General features: G+C 42.3%; 1 protein-coding gene across 10 annotated transcripts in view; it reads right to left on the bottom strand.

Annotated features, from left to right (window-relative positions):
* The window catches only part of PLA2G4A (phospholipase A2 group IVA), a 116,517-nt gene that overhangs the window by 51,210 nt on the left and 42,865 nt on the right, over positions 1–22,442 (bottom strand). For 6 of the 10 annotated variants that reach the window (XM_080603563.1, XM_080603564.1, XM_080603566.1 and 3 more), the window contains 4 exons: positions 16,325–16,423; positions 16,028–16,163; positions 9,253–9,334; positions 7,284–7,403 (listed from right to left, as the gene is read on the bottom strand). In XM_080603563.1, coding sequence (XP_080459689.1) covers positions 7,284–7,403; positions 9,253–9,334; positions 16,028–16,060 — 235 coding nt within the window. In that variant the 5' untranslated portion in view covers positions 16,061–16,163; positions 16,325–16,423. The remainder of the gene's footprint in view (positions 1–7,283; positions 7,404–9,252; positions 9,335–16,027; positions 16,164–16,324; positions 16,424–22,442) is intronic. The other 4 variants (XM_080603568.1, XM_080603560.1, XM_080603559.1 and 1 more) reach the window with 4 other exon arrangements.

Raw genomic sequence — 22,442 nt, 5'->3', positions numbered from 1 at the left:
TGCAGTACAACTTTATTAACATGGGATCTCTAACCTCCTTCTATCTCATTCTCTTTTAAACACAAACAGTGAGGTTTGAGGTATGAAACTAGACGTGAATGACCACAAACTCCTTGAGCCTTCCCCCATCAGCGTACCATTCAATCTACGTCCCCAATGCCTGATATTCTTTCCTCTTGTGACACTGAGACCCCCACGGATAACTCTCCCCCATGCCACACGCTGCTTCATTATTTTGATTTCAGCACTAACAACACGAATTTCGGTGCTGCCCAGCTGAGGCCCCTACTGGGAACTGCTGGACTGCCCTCCTTCTCACAGAGTCACAGAATGGCCGAGGTTGGAAGGGACCTCTGAAGATCATCTAGTCCAACGAGAGCTCTGCCCCAGGCATAAGCAGTTCTGCTCGGGGAAGAGACTCGAGGAGGAATGCGTGCCACATTCCCACTGCCTTATGGAACCTATCAGACCTGCTGTGTCCCAAGAGAAACCCTAAGCAAGGTGCTCGAAGGCATTTTCAACAGGCTGAAAATGTATTAGCATCGATCACCGTAAACCAGCACGACACATGCTACATAAATCTTTTCATAGGTTTCAATGCGTGCTTATAAATGATGACCCAATTTTTTATTTAAATAGTGAATTTTATGTGTAAAGAGGGTAAAATGGGAACTACAAGTAGTGTTCGTTAATAACTGTCCAACATCAGTAAGTCCCAAATGGTGTTCCTCGAACAATGTATTAGTAAACATCTGTATCACTACATTTGGCTTCCCCTTGCTTTGCTGACAGTAGCTGAAAGGACAGGCTAAGGCAAGGTCTGACAAGGTGGCTCCCGTGTTCAAGAGAACAGAGGCACCATTAATTAATTACATACCTCACTCTCAGGAAGGCAGGAATGGAAAAAGGAGCCAGAGCCACAAGGTGCCCTACACAGCAGCCAGCAGTGCTACTGACGTGGGGGGAGGCAGCAAAATGTCTGACCAAGCCACCGGGTGCTCAGGGCAAGGACTGCTCAACGTACCTTCCCTGCCAACTTGCAGGCAACACGTAAGCGGGTACTGTCTTTGATGGAGGCTGGAGGTGTGATTTTGGAAACCGAAAAGCTCTTCTCCTACTTGGAGAGGTGGAGCCTGGGAATGCAACGCAGCAGAACTGGCTGTGTCAGGCTGCAAGGCAGCCAAGCACCTCGTGGCTCTCTTGGGTAACCTTCACGTTAACACCTCCTGCAGCCAACAGCAGGACTCAAAAAGCAGCAAGGCCTGACTTCTGATCTTGGTCTGTTCTCAGTTTCCGCTTTCCAAGAGGACTGTGGCTTAGCCCACACCACCCAAGCTAGTGGCAGTGGCCTCCAGCCCTGTCCGTAACACAGATATCAGACAAGACTGTTTCGGCTATTTTGGTTTTTCAAATTGGCTGATTTTGTAGCTCTTGATACATAGGCAACTAATGAAATACACAATTAACTTGTGAAGCACATTGGCTAAATTTATTTAAACCCATATGTGGTCCGTCTCATCACTGAATTTTACTTCAATTATTTTAATTCTGAAAGAGTGTTCACAATAGATACTGATGCGGTTTAACTGCTACATTTACATTCAGGCTTCCCATTAATTTGGAGCAGATATTTTGGGAGCTTTCAAACACAGCCATAGTCTATCAGTAAGGAGTCACAAGCAGGAGGCCAGAGGTTATTTGCTGTCATGTTCAAGGTATGATAAGGACTGCCAGGATTTCTGCCCCTCATCTTGCAGAGGGATTTGGCAAGGGGGATGATGCAGGTCTGGATTTCATGAGCAGAAGGTGACTACAAGTGAGGCAAGACTGATCCTGAGACAGCAGCTTTGCTGTGAGAAATCCTGTCATTGAGTAATGCATTTATTAGAGATCATTAGTGCCTTGCATTACAGTGCTTTTCATCTCCAGCATAATTTAGAAGAAGGAAAGGACTGAGCTCCCAGCTCTGGGAGTGCACTACTACCTAGTTTACTGGCAGGTGGGATGCCACTGGCAGTTTTTCTGATGAAGCCCTGAACAAAACAAAGTGAAATGAAAGTCAGCTGAACCCTTTAACAGGTTCATAACTCCCTTTGTGGAGAGACAGCAGTGAAAAGCAACTAAAACATTAGCTTGCAATAATCCAGAGAAAAATCCATTTTTCTGGTGGTTTGTCAGAATCTAAATGTTGTTTTTTTTGTCTTCTTCAGTTGAAATTCTTATCTCCTAAGAGTTTTTTTACTGTTAAATTTGTGAATCCTCTCACTCTGCCAATACAGACAGCAGCAGGAGAGGCGGGAGGAGGCAGCATCGCTGCCCAGCTCCCCTGTGACTGCGGGTCCGTGCTAATGCCAGATCCAGGCAGCGATAATTTGGTCTAGAGTAGGTTTAGGCAGATCGTCACATTCCTGGTAAATTACTCAAAACCCACAATGTGACTCTGACTCCAAATTTTTGTTCGCTGATGGAGTATAGATTACTCCTAGCCTGGCATAAAGTCTGCTAAAGTAAATTTAAACTGTCAACATTTTCTGAACATCCCTGAATCCGCAGAACAAGTTTATACTAGATCTGTATTCGGTATCATGAGGCTTTAGAGGTTTTGGTCCTCTACCAGCAGCCCTAGAGCTTGATGCACTAAGCTGCTGAGGCCTGGCCTCAATGCCTTGCAGGGAGAAGAGGCTCTTTTCCCTGGGCCTGTCAGAAGGCTCCACAAACGTGGAGCTGCGCGAATGAGCCAAAACCGTGGGTGAGCACAGGTTCAGGGCGGTTACCTAAACACCACGTCCCCGGAGAACCATCACCATTGCTGCTGTGAGCACTCACGGGAGGTTTTAAAACCAAGTGACACCTGCAAAGTGTTTCTGCACTAACGCTGCTGTTTAGGCTGGTTATCACGGGCATTTCATTTGCAGCACTGAGGAACGGATGGTTGTGCGCTTGGTCAGAACAGCATATGTACACCAACGTTAACAGGCCCAAAAAGGAAAAGGATGATTGTGCATGTGAGCTAGTCTGCCCCACTAAGCATGGCACAACCTTGCACTGAGTCAGCAGACATTCCTCGTGTTTCAACAGATTAGCACTTTTTGTTATTTGTGAGAATTTCCTTTGCTACAGATATGTGGGCAAGTTAACATCCAACAAATGCAAGACAGTAACCAGGGGAAGCTCCAAGTCACACTTACAAAACCCAGTTTCAACACAAATTTAACAAGTGATTTTTCCACACAGTACATAGTAAACTGCAGAACTCCTGATCAAAGGAGCTGTGGATGAGAAGACTTGTGTGGATGCAAGGAAAACCAGTGAAGTTTATGCAAGAGAAACTCTGCTTTTGATGTAATTAGGATCCCTCACATCCGGTTCAGGGAGTCCCTTACTGAAAACAGATGAGTGCTTGGAGAGGATCTGAAGAAAACATCACATACTTATCCTGTTCTTATTTTTGCTCAGTATCCAACTATGACTGATGTTCTTCTTGGTTCTCCCTTGGGATCAGGCATTAGCCCAACCCTAACAAAACTTCAAAGTCCTCCCTGAGAAAGGGGATGAGAGGGAAAAGAAAAGAAAGCAGGAAGAAATCAAACTATTACAGAGCACAGACAGACAGAAAGGAGGGAGACCCCTTACAAAAAATGGGTGAAAGGTTCAAACTGCAGAAACAGCAGTGTCACAGTGTCCACAGCTCCCAGAAGGGATCCAGAGAGCCCTACCACGAAGTTCTGCCTGCAGACGTGACAGCACATGAAACACAACCACTTCCAGTCACCATCAAGCTCCCTTCTCCTGGGGCTGCACATGGCCACAGCTTGGAGAGGGAGGTCCTACAGCCAGAGTATCAGGCAAGATGGGTCCTTGGTCTAAGCTGGCATGCCTGCTTTGATGTTATCGCTGCAGCGTAACAGAGCACCAGAAAAGCCTTTCTCTAGGATGAAAACAAGTTTTCACTACTATTTTACAAAATCCAGTCCCTGCCTCAATAGCTACATGGCAAGCGTTCAGAGACAGAATTTGTTTTTCATCAAAAAGACATTTTTATGAGTGGGAAGAGCAGCATTTTTTTCATCAGTTTCACTGTGGAACTCACGAGCCTGTTTCCAATAAGGCTTGTACCTCCCAGCACTGCTTCTGGATGCAGCAGCCTACAACAGGGCAAAACCACAGCATGTATCCATGAAACCGTAATCAAGCCTACAGTTGCATCGATGTTTGGCTGAGATATGCAGTAGACATTTCATGAGCAGCTGTTATTAGTGCTCCTTTTTGAAGATGGGCACACCCGTGTCTTCTGAAGACACCTACCCATGGCTCTGGAGTCAGACAGCTCCTATGGTTGGCAGTAGAGCGCTGACCACCACAAAACATGACCGATGGAAGAGACGGTACAAGGCCGTTGGAAAGAGTCAGATCGAGAGGGAATGCTGAAGCCCACAAAGCGTGGTCGTCCTGGGACTCTGCTGCCCATCCAGGCCACCCAAGCACAGACCAATGCAGCATGGGTCCAAACAGAAATTCTTGTATCTCCTCACTTCCAGCACTGCTTTGCCCTGCTAGGTATGCAGCACATCTTAGGGCTTCTGGCCATGTGAAGATCTGCATGTGCAGCTTGTAGGACTTGGAAAACTGGCCAACTCTGACCTACTTTTTCCAGGTTGTTGGGCTGGTAAAGGGGAAGGGTTTGGCTTGTTTTCCTGTTGGAGCTCCCTTGCAAAATTCAGGTCCTGCTTCATGGCCTTGTAGGAAGAGCGTTATCTGATGACATGTCAACAGTTAAAATCAAGTATTGTAGCTAAGTTAGGGTGCGAAACCTGCCAGCAGTTATACAGAGAGCAGCTGGATTAGTCCTAAATAAGCTGTTGTAATGGAAAATGTTGCATCCCTGTTCTATTATGAGCAAGCAAATCTCCAATTCCTTCCCTTTTGGCTAACTGTTTGGTTTAAAATACTGCATATGTGTGCCTGAACTGCACTCAAGTATGCGACTGCAGCTTTAAATGAACCAGCTCCTCTTCCTATCCATGCTGCTCAAGTAGATCCCTGTGCCAGAGCCAGGCAGGTGCTGCAGGCAGGGACAGACACACATTCGTCTTGCAAAATGCCACAGCTCCTTGTCTCCTTTGAAGAAGCGGGAGGCAGCCTGGAAGGACGCCAACCACACTGGAAGAACATCTCCTTGACTTGCAGGGGACATATATTGCTCCTTGCTGCAGCATGAGCTAGCCAAGCCAAGAGCTACCTCTAGAAGATCCATCTTGATCCTATAGAGGATCCATCTTCACATTAGCAAGTTTTGGAATCAGAGTCCTAGGGTAAGAACCATCGCTGTTTTCAAGCATTTCTCTTCCAGCATGCTGTAGTTTTGGATTCTGATCTTTTTCTGCAAGTTCTTGTATTGTCATGTAAGTAAGGAAAGGCTTTGCAGTATGGAGTGGTATCTTCCTAACAGATTCAAAAACAAACATCAACTATATAAGAATCCACTAAACTGAACACAAAAGAAAAGATTTTACAAGGTCTACTGACCCTGTGACCAACACAAAGCTGAGGAATGATGATGTCCTCTCCAAAAACACACAGACATTGAGATATTCCATATGCTGCAGTTGTTCTTCTCATAAATCATGCAGCTTGTTTAAAGACTTACCCAGAAAAGTTCACTACAGCTATTAGAGCAGCAATCACTTCTACAGAATTCAAACCTTCTTCAAAGGTAGAGCTGCGCTGATTGGATATTATTAGGACAACATCCAGAGTGTGAGAGACACCATGAAAGAGGGACCATGAAATTAAAATAAGTGAAATCCTTAGAAGTACTCTTCTATGAAGACAACAGAAAACGGGTAGATATTTGAAATCAGAAGGTACTAGGCTGAACTGCAGAGAAAGACGTAATTTTATATATGGATCACAGAATGGTTTGGGTTGGAAGGGACCTTAAGGATGATCTGGGTACAAGCCTCCTGCCATGGGCAGGGACACCTCCCACTACATCAGGTTGCCCAAAGCCCCATCCAGCCTGGCCTTGTACACTCCCAGGGATGGGGCATCCACAGCTTCTCTGGGCAACCTGTGCCGGTGCCTCAGCACCCTCCTAGTGAAGTATGTCTTCTGAAGAACTGATCGAAATCTAAGATAAATGAAAATTATTTGCATGGAAAAATTTATGATGCAAGTATTCTTTTCTTTGTATATTGATGTTCTTTACCACTGAAAAACCAAATCCAAGCTACCGCAGCTTAGCTACTCAGACACTGGTATGACCCAGATTCAGATTTGATTGCTAATCTCCATCAGATCACTCTAATAAAGATTTTAAAGCTCACAGAGACAATAGGAAACCTCAGCCAAAAATAAAAATAGAAGCTGGAAAAACAGCTGGAAGCTATCCTACCTCCAATTTTCTTTGTTGTTCCAGTCACCCAGATTGGCTAGGAAATGAAGAAAACTTCTTGAATCAGCAGTGCTGTTCACGAACTGTTCACACAAGGAAACTCATAGCCTGTGGAAGTGGCAGTATGTTTGCCTATAACTGAGTTTTAAGGCTGATACAACCAGGTATGCTCTTCATTAACAAAGAGTGCAGAACATCTTTAAAAATTTGCCTGGAATTCCACAGCCTAGGCCTGGGGAGAAAGAGGTGTGGATAACTCTGCCACAGCGGCCAGGCCTCCATGCCCAGCCAAGTCAGAGCACCATGTACACCAGACCCAAGATCCCTTGAACAGAGGTTAACTGCAGATCCTTACATTGGAAATACAGCAAAATTATAAGCACTTCCATACATTTAATAACTTGGGTCTACTTTGACCCTTCAAAGCTATTCCTGAAAGCTATCAGTCTCAGAAAAAATGGCAAAGCTGTAAAATGTGGCTGCAAAGTACAGTGGTACTTCAAAATATAAAGTGATCAAAAGCTGTTGGCCACCCATGCCCCATAAGCCAGAGGACAAGAATCTCCTCAGAAGGCAACATTTGGCAACCTGTAGAGATACAAAACTTTCCTGCACCTAAGAAGGATTTTCCAAAGAGGAGAGAGTTCCTGTTCACACCCTGGGCAAAAAAAATACATAAATAAATGTAAACGAATTGAAAATTTTCTAGTAGACTTTTTAGCACCTGAGGCATTCACTTGTGACATGGAAAAAACAAACCATTAATCTCTCACGTTCCCCAGGACCTCCATCACCACCACGTTGAAAAGTTACCTCTCTTGCCCACAGAGCTGTTCACTATCTATAGAAAGTGGAGCAACCCTAACAGAAGAGGCTGAGATAAACCCACCAGAAGAGTCAAGAACTTCGTAGTGCCTCTCACACAGGACAGCAACAATCAGGCCTCCACCCTGACCAGGGAATCTGATGTTATGTATCACAGCCACTCCCCCTGTTAGCAAGTCCTGTGCTTGAGAACAGAAACCAAGTGTAAGATTTCAGAAATTCCTTTAACAAGTTGCAGTTTTCACAAATCAAACGAAAAAAATACTGGCTGGCATGACCAGTAAAGGCCCTGTGCTGCTCACAGCTTCACGCATCTTTCTTCAGTGTTAACAAGATTACTGATTTGATCAAATAGCTTCCAGGCTCCAATACACTGAGATTTGTGTGTACATGGGAAATAAAAACATTGCTTCTGTTTCTGTTTTGGAAAAATGAAAAGTCATCTGAGTTGGGTTTTTCTGTTGTTCCTCCCCCCCCACACACACACTTCAGGGATTTGCCAGGACTCCAAGAACAAGCCCTGGGAACTTGGAAGCTCACTGTGAGATGCCCGAGGTGCCTCAGGCTACAGAGCGCTAGAAGCTGCCTCAGACAGGAAACCAAGCAGGTTTCAGTAGCCCTTGAGCACAGTTCTGCCAGGTTTTATCAGAGTTCTTCCTGAGTAACTATTCAGTTTCGATGATTCAGTCAGTTTTACAAAAAGTTTTCTTCTTTTACTGGAAGAATATTCAGTATTATTGATGCATAATATTTGGAATTCATGCTATAGGACCATACCTGCCCTGATGGTCTTCTGGCTTTCTTTTTAACCCATTCCATACTCCATTTAATATCATAATAATTCAACCCCCCTTCTTCCCTTCCCGTGCTCCCCACACTCTCATGCCAGGATCCTGTGTCCTTCCATTTCACCTGTCTTCTTCACACAAACCTGTGGGGTCCCTGGGCCAGAACACTTCTCCCAAGGTTTTCTTACGTGAACACCCTTTCAGAGGCTGCCAGAACAATGTCCCACAGCACCTTCTGCTTGTGCTCTTCTCTTCACCCGACAGTAGACGCTAAATAGATTTCCATTTCTTCACCTGCCAACACTCCCTGCTATTTCTCCCTAGCTACCCACCTTGTTTAATATCAATGCTGGATACTAAACATAAAAGAAACATTCACCTGCTGAAGCAAAGCTGTGTGTTAGAGCAGCTGCTGTAGTTTGACCTGAAAGCAGTTCAAAACCCCAGGAATGTGCTGGGAGGGAAACAACTGCATCTCAAACCAGCCTGATCAAAGAACAGGAGCAAGGTACCACACAGCCTGCAGTCTCAAGCTATGTAACGCTATGGATCAAGTGCCAGGGAAAGTGAGACATGACCTGACAGCAAAACACTCATCAGGAAGGAAGCAAGAGTATTCTTTTTATAGATTGAGCCAATATATTATTCTCTCTCTCTTCCCTCCTTAAGAACAGACAAGAGTTTTCATGGGTGTCTCTTCCTAGTTGTTTCCTGTTCAGCTGCTAAGTCTGGAGACTCAGAAGAGCAACTGAAAGGGGAAGAAGTGCTGGAGTCTTACATAGCTCCCCATCGTAAGATCTGCTTATTTCCCCCCTCCCCCCTCCCCTCATTTTTTGTTGTACTGACTCAGCAGAGCTCTGGGCTTCTTTCTTTCCAAGCGTTCGCGCCACCAAACCACAGCCTTTTGAACACACAGCAGTTGCCAGTTTCACTATACTCAGAACTGCACTTCCGACTACGCCAAAAAACTAAACGTAGGTGGTGTCTGCTTGTAGGCAAATTGTTTACAACTCACTCATCTGTTCTGGATCGATGGAAAGAAGGAGTGGTAAATCAGCTTTCTGAGTCGAAGTGAACAAGCACTGAAATGGTTACACCATTCTAGCTTTAAAAAGCAAGACAAAAAAAACAAAAACCACTACACAACCAATCTTTTAATGCATGACAAGCTTGTTGTGTCCCCTTCCCCTGCCTACAGAAACAGCCTCCTAGAAAAAGAAGCAAAACAGAAAGAGAAATACTCACGCATGTCACCAATGGCTCCTTTTGTGACATTTGTGGCTTTCCTTACTGTCACAGTGAATATATGTGAATACTGGTGTTCCACCTGGAAGTCAGAGAGTTAGAGGTGATTAAGTTCCAGAATCAAAAAGCAGCTATTCTATTAAAACAGGTTTCATTTCATCCAAGAACTGAGAGAGAAATCCCCGAGCCAAAGTGCAAATGAAATGCATACTGGATAAAGCATCTTAAAGCTGAACTGCACCCTGCAGCTTTACTGAAAGGTCAAGCCTTACACTAGGGTTGCTTGATTTTCTTGCAGCCACACCTACTAATCTCAATAAATAACTCTCCTCCTCTCTACAGAACCTGCTTTAAGGCATTTAGTCAGTCAAGGACAACTTGGTATGGTAAGAAAAAAAAAATACGAAGGGGGCTATTTTACCATGTGCTCATCTTTGTAATTACCTTCCCCCAGTAAAAAGAACAGGTGCAATTATTTCTGAGTACAAGTTCTGGAACAGATATATGCATACTGCACATGCAAAGGATAAAATTAGTAAAGCACAGAGTATACTTTTTAGTACACATCATTATTCAAAGTGTAAGTGTCCCTAAGACAATGTAGTGAGGGTAAAAAGCAAGCTGTTAAAACATCCACAAGCAAATTTCACACACTTTTTGGAGCTTCATGTTTCCTGCAAAGACCAAGCACTATGCAAGAGCTGCCTTTTAAAAGCAGCCAGAATATATGGCCTGAATGGAAGCAGTGAGATTAAGAAATGAAAGCAAAAACCTCAATGGAAAGAGGCCAGTGGTTCACATCTACTTCTATTTTGCCTACATAGTCACAAGTTTGACCAGCCTACTGAAAGCCATCAGGAGAAGCATCACTGTGTGCAGACACCATCGGCCTTCCACAGGGAAAGAGCAGAGCGTGGGTAAGCTGTAAGCACTCAGTATTACGGCCAGGCACAGACCCCACACAACTGTCTCTCTGTGCTCACGCCTATGCTGCTACCTTAACGCCCGGCCTGACCCTAGCCCTTTGGCTGCCCACACTGCCTGGATGCTGGTTCACTCCTGGCACCAGCCCACAAGCCCTCCAGGGATGGAAATTCGGGCACCCCCTCGCCCCTGAGCTCTGCCCCTGCGCTGGGCACCAGGTCCAAGCTGCTCTCCAGCTCCCAGGGCAGCTCAGGCAGTCACCTACAGCTCACACACACACCTGCGCCTCAGGTCTCCATCTTGACATTCTTGCTGTCTTTTCTTACTCACCCATTAGAATCATTAGGACAGCTAACTACATACTGAAGATCTTGCAATGTATCCCAATCAGAAGAGAAACGGAACTACCAGAATCAGGAAATTCCTTGAAGTTTACTTAAAATAACAAACAGTACCTTTGGAGTGGGACATGTTTATTCAGGCTGCACCCGGTGCTTTTTTGTGTGTGTGTGTATGTTTTGTTTCAAAACACCTTTTTTAAAGGAACAAACAGACAAGCCAAAAAAAAAACTACAATGCATTATTCATGGTTTAGTTTTAACAGTGGCTTGTACCTCCATTTAAGCTACAGCTTGCTTCAGCTGCTAGACTTATAAGGGCCTTCAAGAGGTTCTCACAGCTATTGCGGAACTGGTTGTTTCAGACAAGCCTCACTATTTCACATACATGACATCCTTACACCACAACCAAACTGGATCCCTCTTCAATACAAATAAGATAAGAAACAACAATCTCTTGTAAGTTACATATCATCTGCTCAAAAATAAAAAAACAAAAAGTCAATCATCATCTATAGATAGCAAAAGTGGTTTGTGAATTCTTAAGTAAGAGCTGAGTCAAGGCTCATTGAAAAAACAACACGAACAGCAGAAACACAAACTCCTCCACAAGTCTGCAGTCTAGAAGTTTGCAAAGGCACAGCCACATCACAGTGGCAAATACCTAGGGGAAAATGCCCCCAGTGATGCTAAGGGTATGACTTCACTGCAGACACTGGCTGACCCAGACAATGACTTGCTGCATCTTCATTCAAGCTGTACTCACTCGCAGGTAGGGGGACGTCTGGAGGCTCGTTTCATGACAGTCTGCCCAGCAGGAAATACCAACTCTGTAATTTTTCCTTTGTAAAGCTGTAGGAGTTGTCTGGTTCAGAGAACAAGTAAGCAAGCAGTGGGAAAACTGTGGCAATGCAAACTATTAGCTTACAAGCGGTATACTGAAGCTGTCATTTCGCAGCAAGCGGCTCACCAACCACAGCAAAAATGGGATCCAGCCTCTGGCCAAGTCTTCCAGCCAGGACTGTTAACCCAGTCAGAAGTATCAAGCTGAACAGGAAGGTGTTAGACGTGTGACTTCACATCTATTGCCTATTTAATTTAAATCACCTATTTAACAGCCTGCCATGTCCTGACAGGAAGACATCCCAATAATTTCATGGTATCCATCTTTTGCGCTGCAGCTTCCAGGAGAGGATGGAAGAACAGGAAGGAGGTCAGGACTTCTCACACAGCTACATAAAGCTACCCCAGCTCTGCATTTACATGGTTTCAAAACTTTTTACAAGGTGTCAATCTCCAGAAAACAGGCTCTCTCTCCATCCCTTGTTTCCAGCTTGCTTTTTGAACGTGCTCAAAGCTGTTTTATCAGTGTGTGCCACATTCATACATGTCAGATCACTGAAGTGCTGGTTTCACAATGCAGTGCTGGCCCCAGCATTTGTTCACCCAGACTGATGTTGTTATATCATTGCTTTGTCATATACAACCTTATAATTAAAAAGAAACAGCCTGAAGTACAAAGACACCACCCTTCCCCTTATTCTTAGCTGTTAGGAAAGCTCCTGTCCTCGCTTGAGACCACAAATCAGAGATCACTGAATATTTAGCAACAAGGAGGAGGCTGAAGTTATAATTAAGTTACGAGTACAGGACAAGGGCGTGCTGGATTTAGTTCTCAGCTGCTATGTGAAGCTCAAGTACAATTTTGGTCCCCAGAGTCCTGGCTGTAAAACGGTGATACTGCAAGATGTTCACCTACAGAAAGCACTTCTGGAAAGTAGTTTGCCTGCATCTCAGTCCTATCCATACAACTCATGTGCCTAAATAAAATGCCCACTGTCAAAACAAGGATAAAACACCACTCACTGGAATTTTCTCATTACAGCAGTATGGAGATTGTCATTACTTTCTATTGCAAGTTTCCTAATGCTACCATGAGAACTGCTTTTTATTGATGTAAGCAGCAAACATCTTAATTCCAGCTGCTGCTGTGCCAAGAAAGTTAACTGTGGCGCAAGATTTGGTATCCTCCAAAAGGAATGTGAATATGCAGAGGCCTGGTAAAACAACAGAAAACCATTATCTTCTTTCCCCATGCCTCACCCAAAATAACAAACTGAGGCTCATAATTATAGAGTTATTAATATCTGGACATAATCACATGCTTAGAAGAAATTTGCACAGTACTAAAATAAATGATCTCCCTCTTAGTAAAAATGTACACAGATACACAGGAAGCTTGAAAGCCTAGATCTTTTCTTATCCTAAAATAAACGTTTTTCATGCAACTGAAGCGCAAACGGAAATTAAGGCAATTTTCCTCTTAGAATCCAGTTTCTAAGGGTACTAAGAGACCTAAATATCCACTTTACCAAAGAAATGATCCCAAAAGACATGCTAGATGTTAGTTTTTGGAAAGACTAACTTCTACAGAAGTTAAAAGCCCCCTGAGAATACAGTATATTGACTCTAAACACCTATATAAATCCTTACTAATTTAGATGACAAAGCTGTGTTTTCTGATGTGACTTAGGTTCACCTTATGTCTTGATAAAAATCTGTACATTGCCAACTCCTCAATTACTTCAGAGGAAAACAAGACAGTATAAATCATTTAAACGTTGCAACACTGAGTGGAGCAACATCTGCATATCTTTAAATCTAAGACAGGTTAAAAATTGCAGAAGCTCACAAAACTGAAAAGCCTAAATCCTCTCTTCAAAGGTTACCTGGTTTTACATATTTCTTTCGCTTTACTTCTTCTTTCTCCATAAGTTTAGAGAAGGAAGGAGAGAGGCAGAAGAGGGGGAAAAACACAGAAACACCACCTTCAATATGCCTTCTCCAAAGATGGGCTTTCTGAGTTATGACAGCATTTGCTCTCCTCGTTCAGTCCACCCCTTTTAGGCATAAGCACTAGGTTTTCCAAGTATGCAGAACAGTAACTGTTCAGTGTCTCCTGCCCTCACACATCTTCATCTTTAACTCCTCCTCCTGTCTCCTTCCTTCATACATCTCCATCTTTAACTCCTCCTCCTGCCTCCTTCCTGTCTTTTCCACCTTGAACTCTTTTTTTCTCCCACTAAAATTTCCCTTATTATCTAATTCCCTTCATTTATACTTTTATACATACTGCTGCACTACAAGTCTGGGAAACAAAACAATGCTCTAAAAATCTGCTGTAACACTATCAGGTTTTGCCTGTGAACTTTCCACACTTACCAGGAAAGCAAGGAATTTGCATGTGTTGAATACAGTATTTTTCATCCCCCAGAACGCTGAGTCACAAAATATAATCAGGAGATCAGGAGATATAAACCAAATACAAATCAGGAAGGTCTGCTATACCTTGCGTAATAAGGACTTACTACTTCTACTTCCTTAACTTTAAGCAGGACACTCAAGCTGACGATTGAGCTGGACAAATGAAAATGTTTGCTCATTTTGTTAAATAACAGATTTTCATGAAGTCCATTCTTCTACATGGATATTACAAATAAATGGAAATATTTGTGTATACACATACATTTTGAAGTTATTTCATTTGTTATTGTAATATTTAACCCTAATACCAATGTAACAAGGTATATTATGTCTCAACTCTAGTCTCTGAACCCAAAAGCATTTTGTGAAGCAACTCTGCAGCAACTTTGTGAATGCCTTCTTTTATTCCTTCTAGTCTTTCATAAAAAGAGGAAAGAAGAAAAATAAAAGAGATCAGAAAATGCACAGTGGTTAGCAGAAGGACTTTTGGAAAATGCAGAATTCTTTTGAGACTTTTAATGCCAAGTGTTGTAAAAATGCACTGGTTTTGCACTGATATAAGCCTGCTGCCCCAAGTGTTCAAATTTCAGTAAAACTTTCCTTGCAATTTAAATTTGAATGAAAAAAACTCAGACTTCTATGCATTTTTTCAAGCAATTACAGAGTCAGCTCTTGCATTAACAATATTCCTGCCTGCAATTACAACATTGCTGCATCAGAATTCAGCACTGCCAGAGGACTGCAATCACTTATTCTTCTGAAACTGTATCTTGTTCACTATGGTGCACATACTGGTGTCAAAAGAGGTATTTCGTGTGAATGAGTCAATGAAATGAGTGAATGCATCTGAGACTGCTTTCATAAAGGTACACAGCAAACCAAATATTCCATCCAGGAGAGGGCACTGATAGCGAAAGGAATATGTTAGCATATTGTTTTAAACACTTGTAAATAGAGACGTCAACCTAAAACTTGTCTTTACAGCAGCATTCACAGAACTGCATACAGAGTAAAACACAAGTTTGACATCTGTTGGCTGCAAACTCACATAAAGGATGTGACTGCGTTGGGTGGAAACCACATCATTGATAAGAGGTCATTTCAAGGAAGCACGCACTATATTTTTAGCAATGTTCAACATTATGACAAGTATATGGTAACTATCTTTGAGTATGTATCGCTTTTCCTGCCATGAGATTCTGGGACAGTTACGAAAAGTAGCTGATATGAACACACTCAGCTTGTTTTGAGATTTCAGTTTTGATAGAAATGGTGATTTCAGTGTTTACTTCAGAAAGTCATTCAAGCAGAGATATGTGAGAGCACACTGCAGCCACTGTGTTCAGCAAGCTGCTGACCCATTCTGCTGACTTGCCACCACACAACAGGCAGTTGTGTTCCCATTTCCCATCTCCTTCCCTTGCCCCCTACTTCTCCACTCATACAGCTTGTGCTCACATGCTTCTGCCCTTCCCTTGGGCCAGCTATGACAGCACCTATCTCATCTTCTGCCTCAAACTGGTTTTCTCCCAGTTCAGCAAAGTCAGCGTGCTCACTCAGAGCAGCTGCACTTCAGAGCTGGTAGAGAGGATGCAGGAGGACCACCGCAAGGCAGTGGGAAGGAGGGAGCACTGTGGCACCAATGTGTTGTTGAGTGGCACAGATCCTCTCACTGACCCTTACATGAGTTCACAGGCTGTATGTTGAAGATTCTCTTTGAATCAACATCATTGATAGACACTGGTTTAAGATCAGTGTATCCAAATTTGCCAATTCATCCCTCCACCCATACTAACGAGAAGGGAAAAGTGTAAGTTCATAAAATTGTATAGAAACACTGTATTGGAAGGGAGAAAGTTAGTAGCATGATGTTACTTTTGTAGGCTACTGACTAATAATCAGTGTGCAATAAACTTGTATGAAAAACTTGTCAAATACAGACACTTTAATAAAATACTTCAAACAGGCAATTCCCTTAAAACAATACCCTCATCATGTTAAGTTAGAAGCCTGTATTCTGCTGTGACTTATACATGAACAACTCATAGTCATTACCTGTTTTTGAAAAGTTGAGTTTCTTTCAAATCTCATTCGAATAAATTTCTTCATAAATTTGCTCTAACCACACTTTACTTAAAGGAATTCACAATAACTCTAGTGCTGTGTGCTTATTAGAATAACTTATAAAAGAACACATGATACAAGACAATACATGAGAAACTATAAGTAGAAGACATATAGCTACTTACCACGATGTGTTGATAAGGATCTATGAAGGACATTTTTGTCTCAATTTTTATTCAAGACAACTGTCAAATGTCTAGTTCAATTCCACACTGAAGAGGCTTCTCAGTTATTCAGAGTTCAGTATGACAGATCCTTTAACTATTAAATAATGAAAAAAAAATGTAAAACCCCCGTGTTCCTTTTAAACTGTATTTTGTAACAGAACAAACAAGTTCATCCATTTAAAATGTTCACACTATGCATTTGTTAAGCAAAAATTTTATTTCATATAAGCTACTGAGGTACAGATATTTACTTGCCTGAACTACAGAAATTTCTTGTGCTTATTTCTTCTGACTCAGTGTAACAGAACAAACAAAATATCTTCAATTCCAATCATCCAAGTGCTTCCAGCACCTCTACAGATAAAGAAAAGAATAAAGCAATTTTATGTATACAGTAGGTGCATTCATATGTACATGTTCATTGTAATGCATGGAACTAACTAAAATCACTGCTTAGGTAATAGACTTTTTACTGTAGTGACAAATTCTTGATTCCTGGAGCTTGCCTCTACATGAAGGTGCTCACATGGTCAAGACTGACCAGAGATGAAGCTCCTCTTTTTGCGTCTTCCTCACTACACTAGGATACATCCTACATTCACACCAGGAGCTGTGAAATTTAGAACTGAAAGGCTCAAGCATGAGAGTCGGCAACTTGCATTGGACAACTGCAGCCCTCTATGGCAAGGGTCTGTTAAGCTTTCTTAATGCAGCTTTTAACACCACCTTTGCTTTTCAAGCTTTTTCCTCAAATGACGAATTCACAAAGTTGCACCTAACTGCACCGAAAAAAGTAATGGAAAACAAACTCTACTATCTCAGCAGCACCAGCACAGGGGAGTTATTAGCCAGCTTTCCATTAATCGATAAACTAGCAGCAACAGTGCCCTCTGTAAACCTGGAGAGGAAACTCCAGCTGGAGCTGTAGACAACCCCCCAGGGCATCCCAGCTGCCTACAGAGATCCACAGGAGGTTTTGCTGGGCAAACTGCTCACCATCTTGCAGGATTTAAACAGGTTCTCCATAGGCCACAATTTTCTGAAGATTTTGTGAGGATTTCTATTGAAATTGGGCTACCCAAGGCCTTAAGCTTCAGAATTTTTTTCAACCGTCAAAGTAAAATACATTATGTTTTTCCTTTCTGCATCTCTTAAAAATAATAATAATAATGATAATAACTGCTGGCCAGGACTGGTTCTCAGATTCAAGTAGACCACGGTCACACCTGCACCATCAGCACAAGCCTCAGGCGGAAAAGCAAAAAGCACTATGTGAGGCAAATGTTGCCTCATCACCCATTTTTGAAGGACAGAATAAGCCCTGAATGGTGATTTATGTTATTTCCAAAAAACTCACTCAAGCAACTACATGCACACCTTCCCATAAAAGATTCTTATCACCATGCTCACTAGAACACACTGCATCCTTTCTTTGATCCTGTCAGCCCTAACAATAGCTTGAGGCTAGAAACTACCCTGATTTTATTTACTTATTTAATCTAAGGAAGTCTGAATAAGAAACACTGCAACACACATTCAGTTCATAGTTTTCATCTAAAGCAGCTCAGTGTCAGGGTACCAGGAACAGGTCAGCTTTGTTACAGAAAGCAAGCAGCTTTTCAGACCTAAAGGATGCTAACACACAACATGCCTTTATTAACCCTATTCTAATAACAATTGCAAAGACTTATTTTTATTAAAATCTCATCAACCAAATTCAGCAGTGCTATTAACAGGCAGGTGGGAGGGAAGCAGTGCTGTGTTTGCATAGGTGTTGTATAGTTGATTTGCTACATACACCTTTATTTTGCCTTTCATCCTGTTTAAAGAAGGACACTGGGAAGTGTTGGTAAACAAGCCCGGCCATACCGGTAGTTAGGACATGTTGCAAACTTCGAAGGCCACCAAGCAAAGGGAACAGTGAGGCCTATCCAGTCACTGCAGCGCGGAGGAAACAACCCGGGAGCGGAACGAGAACAGGTGTGTGCCGCTGTAAGCACACGGCCACGCTACCAGCCCGCCGCCCCGAGTGCGGCGCTAACTGCCTGAGGGAAGCAGAGAGCGGGCCGGGCCCAGGCAGAAGGCTGGGCCAAGTTACGTGCCCAGCAGCCTGGAGGCAGGCGTCGAGGTCTCCAGCCGGTCACTCCCCTGGTCGACTGAGATCATCCATGCTCTTCCTATAACCCCCTGCCTCATTTATTTCAACATCTGCAGGAAATACATTTGTGATCCTGCAAACAACAGCCTCTTTGACTACTGATCTGTAATGAATCCCCGAGCAACATCTGTCCTCCATGCTGCATGAAGCAAGTGGCGTGCTGGCAGACAAATACGCAACGGCATAATTAGCGACTATCAAAAACACACATGCAACATTTCGGGATAAACAGGCAGAAGCTTTAAATAAGAGGAAAAAAAGCAGCCATGGAGCAAGCAGAGCCTGATGTGATCCACAGCGCGAACATTCTGGTTCTCCACACACCCCAAGCTCATGGCACAATGGATCCCAGCCCTGGTCATGATGCTGCTCTTGGCCCGAAGGTCTGTCAGGATGCATCTGGGCTAATCACACTCATGTATTTCTCTATTTAAAATCTTCCTGTGACAGAAGAGCCAAAATGCAGCACTAACAGAAGCTACCTATTAAGCTCATCAAAAACCTCAAGGAAAGTCCCAAAGAATGTTTACTTCAGACATCTGTAGTAAATAAAGCTGTGATCCCACTATGATCTCACATTACACTGCCCCTATGCACCATCCATCCTACAGAAGCCTAATGGAAAAATCATCAGCTAATTGAAGACTTTATCATAAGCAAATACAAAGAGCAGAGCACGAGGTAACGCTGGTGGCAGGCCAGCCCTTGGTGGACTGAGAAAAAGCCGTGCCTCTAACCAGACCTGAAGGGTGGGTGCCGCATTGCCCCTGAAAAGTGTCATCCCCAGGGCCAACAGAATTCCTTCCTAAAGGGCTGCCCAACAGCCGCCACGCTGCAGCTCTACAAGAGCACACGCCTAAAAGCTGTCAGTTCATACAGTAGCACCAAAATTAAACAAGCTAGTCTGACTGATTAAACACGTATTTCTTGATGTTTTACCAACAACTGCCCATTTCCAAATTATTACATTTATAAAACATCACATAAAACATAGCATCTTGAACAGAGCACAGTTTAGTTTGGTCATGTAACACAGAGAGAGCTTTTTACTAAGCTCCTAATCTCACTTGCACCCAGAAATTAACTATCTTTGTCAGCCCAAAGCATCTAATTGTTAGGTACAATTTCAGACATCAAAAGTAACAAGCTGTTAGTGGACAGGCATTTGTCTGTTTAAATCAAGACTTTTTGATCTTAGCCCACGCTCACATGAGGTGACAAACTGAAAAGCATAAGGGAAACCACTATAGAGACAAACAATAAACAGAGCAATTCCCAAAAAGAAGTTGATGCACACATGGATTATTACTGGAAAAGTTTTAATTCTCTGTGTCGATCCAGTAACATTGCTTACAGATACCTTACGGTTTCACAGGATATGTTAAGGATGAAAGACATGAAGAATAATGAGGCTTTCTTGTTCCATGCCAAGTATGAGGTTACTCCATAGTTAGTGTCACTGAGCAGGAAAAACTCCAAAAATGAGTAAAGCGCAAGACACTATAAATATCACCACCAGACTAAATCCTCGAGATGTTAAGAAAATCATAAAAGGGAGACTGTTTATATCAAGTTCACCAATTCCTTTTAAAAATCAACGACAATTAAAAGATAGTAAGTGTGACTCACTCGTAGTCATTAATGCTCAAGTTGATACGATAAAAGTAGAGGGTACAAAATAACCTAAGTACTGCCTCAAGGTTTTGGTATGAATGTCACCGTCCACTTTTATCAAATCAGATTACAGAATTTTATTTGGTTACAGATCAATCCTATGATTGTACAATAGAAATAACAAATACTGTTTCTACATGATTTTGCCAAGCATCCTGGAAAATCACTGTAATGTTATTTCTTAATTTAGGTCTTCCCACACAAGAAACAAGGATTACCTCTTCCTCTGTGTAGGGCCTCCATCACTCATTTTTCACCACAAGTGAAAAATCATATGCTTTGATGTATAATGACTGTTCTTCCCATGCCTTGTTAAGACAGCATGGGTAGAGGGAAGGATTCTGAGCAGAAAAGCAAGAAGCTTGACCTTTGTGCCACATTTTTAGAGGATGCTGTAGGGCGAAGTCTGGTAAGTAAGTTGTCACTGTATAAATTACTGGAGAGGAGATTTTAATATTGGGAAACCATATCTGACTTCCTGCTAAAGAGAGCATAACATATGAAAGGATCACGAATCTCTTTTGCAAAGATGACCTGCTGGCCGGTGAGCAATTGCTGAAGCTATAGGTGGAGCTGAGAGCAGTGAGGTTTCCTCTCAATGGAAGAAGAAAGATTCAAAGCACACCAGCAGGACTGAAACTCCAAAAACATTTCAGAAGACATTAGTGAGGTAAATTTACACCTTTTCAAGTGCTGGAGGACTTCAGAGGACAAAAGTGAGGAAGACTGCACTGCTACCAGGCCAGTACTCTGTGTACAAGCTGCCCAGCATCTCCTGGGAATCTCCATGTTACAGCAGCCTCCTGCCATAGGAGACGAGGCTTGGTGAGTCAGGGGGAATTCAGACATGCTGCCGTAATAAGTTTAATTAAGCTGGGCTTAGTCCAACAGAAGAACTCTGTTACATTCTGCAGGCAAATACCTTACCAACAAATATTCAGGAAGCATTTCTGCCTGCATACCTGGCACCTATTACACGTTGACCATGGGAGGCCCCAGTACATTTGCTTTCTATCCAAGTATTGCATTTTCACCGTGGACACTAACTACAGGCCTGAAGGAAGAGGCGACTGATTCAGTGCATAATGGTTTATCCTACAATTATATTGCTTACGCAAGGAAGGGTTAACAAGAAACACTCACTGCAACGGTTCACAAGAGGTTACAAAAAAACCCATGTCATCATACATAATTTCACTGCATATCCATCTTAGAGAAGTTAGAAGATGGTACAGAACTCTATCTTCCTAAAAATACTTAAGGAATGAATTCAGATTCTGAAAGATTGCCTTACTATCTTTATGTAACTTTTCACCACTGCTTCATATTTTACTTGAAATTGTGCTAGTAATAACAACAACAAAAATCAGCCGTGAATATTTAAAAAGTTCAGCTAAAGGATGCCAAGAATATTCTTTAAAAACGGCAGAGATCACTGACTGTCTTTTTCTACAGAAATCCAAGCCACAAAACAGATAATGTAGATGGTAGGGTTTCAAAATTCATCAAAAACCCTCAAGCAAACAGAAAATCAGTAACCACCGCTGCACAGGTTAGACTCCCTACAACCTTATGCCAGAACCAGCTAGCTTGTTTTTCCTGCAAGAAGGCCAAAAAACAGAGAAGAATGTGAGAAATCACAAGTTCCAAAAAAGAGGAATTATTTGGGTATATTCCCAGTAAAAACAATTACAATACACTAGTCAAATCCACCTATTGCTTAAATCATTTTAAGAAGATTGTCTATGCAGACCATTTGTTATATGCACATTTCAGTTTAAGCAAGTAGGATTTAAAATGCACAACATTTCTGTACATTAGTATTTGGAGATTTAGTTACTCTACAATTTATTTATTTATTTTTAAATATACAACAGCTGTTCACTTAGGGGTGTTCTCACTTTTGGAAGCCCAACTTAAGGCAACAGAAAACATTCATTCTCTCTTCAGCTTCAAGATAGTGGGTGCTCCAACTACCTAGCATGTTTCAGCTGTCTGAAATGGGAAAATTCAATACCGGTCAGTTTTGAAAGTGTTGCCAAAAATGCAAACATTTATATAAAAGTTCTAAAATTAATTGATGTATATGAAGTGCAACACTTAAAAAAAAAAAAAGGACAGTGTTTGTAGACTGTATTTTTTTAAAACTTAGGTAGAAGTAAAAAAGAAAAAACACCACTAAACTACCCTACCTTTCTGCTTTCAGTGGGTTGGCTGAGAACTGTTTGCAAAAGTCTCCATGACCCCCTTTAAGGAAGTCTTTCTAGAACTGTGGCATTAACTATTACTGAATATTTTAGAGTTAGGGCAGTAGATTTAGGCTCCAAATACTTCAACCTTCACTCTGCCTTGGTGACAACAGGGATGTCATCCAACTTCTAAATGTTTCAGGCCAATGTCTTAAAAAAAAATTAATAATGACAGATTGGTTCTTACATATCTTTGCACCTTTGTTCCCTCTTTGTTTTCAACCATCCCTGTTTACCAGCAGGGAAGCAAAAAAAAAAAAAAAAAGAACTAAAAGAAGTTATCCTCATGTTT

Source organism: Anser brachyrhynchus (assembly GCF_964034855.1).
Source record: "Anser brachyrhynchus genome assembly, chromosome: 8".
NCBI lineage: Eukaryota > Metazoa > Chordata > Aves > Anseriformes > Anatidae > Anser > Anser brachyrhynchus.
This window is presented reverse-complemented; position numbering and strand designations above follow the sequence as displayed.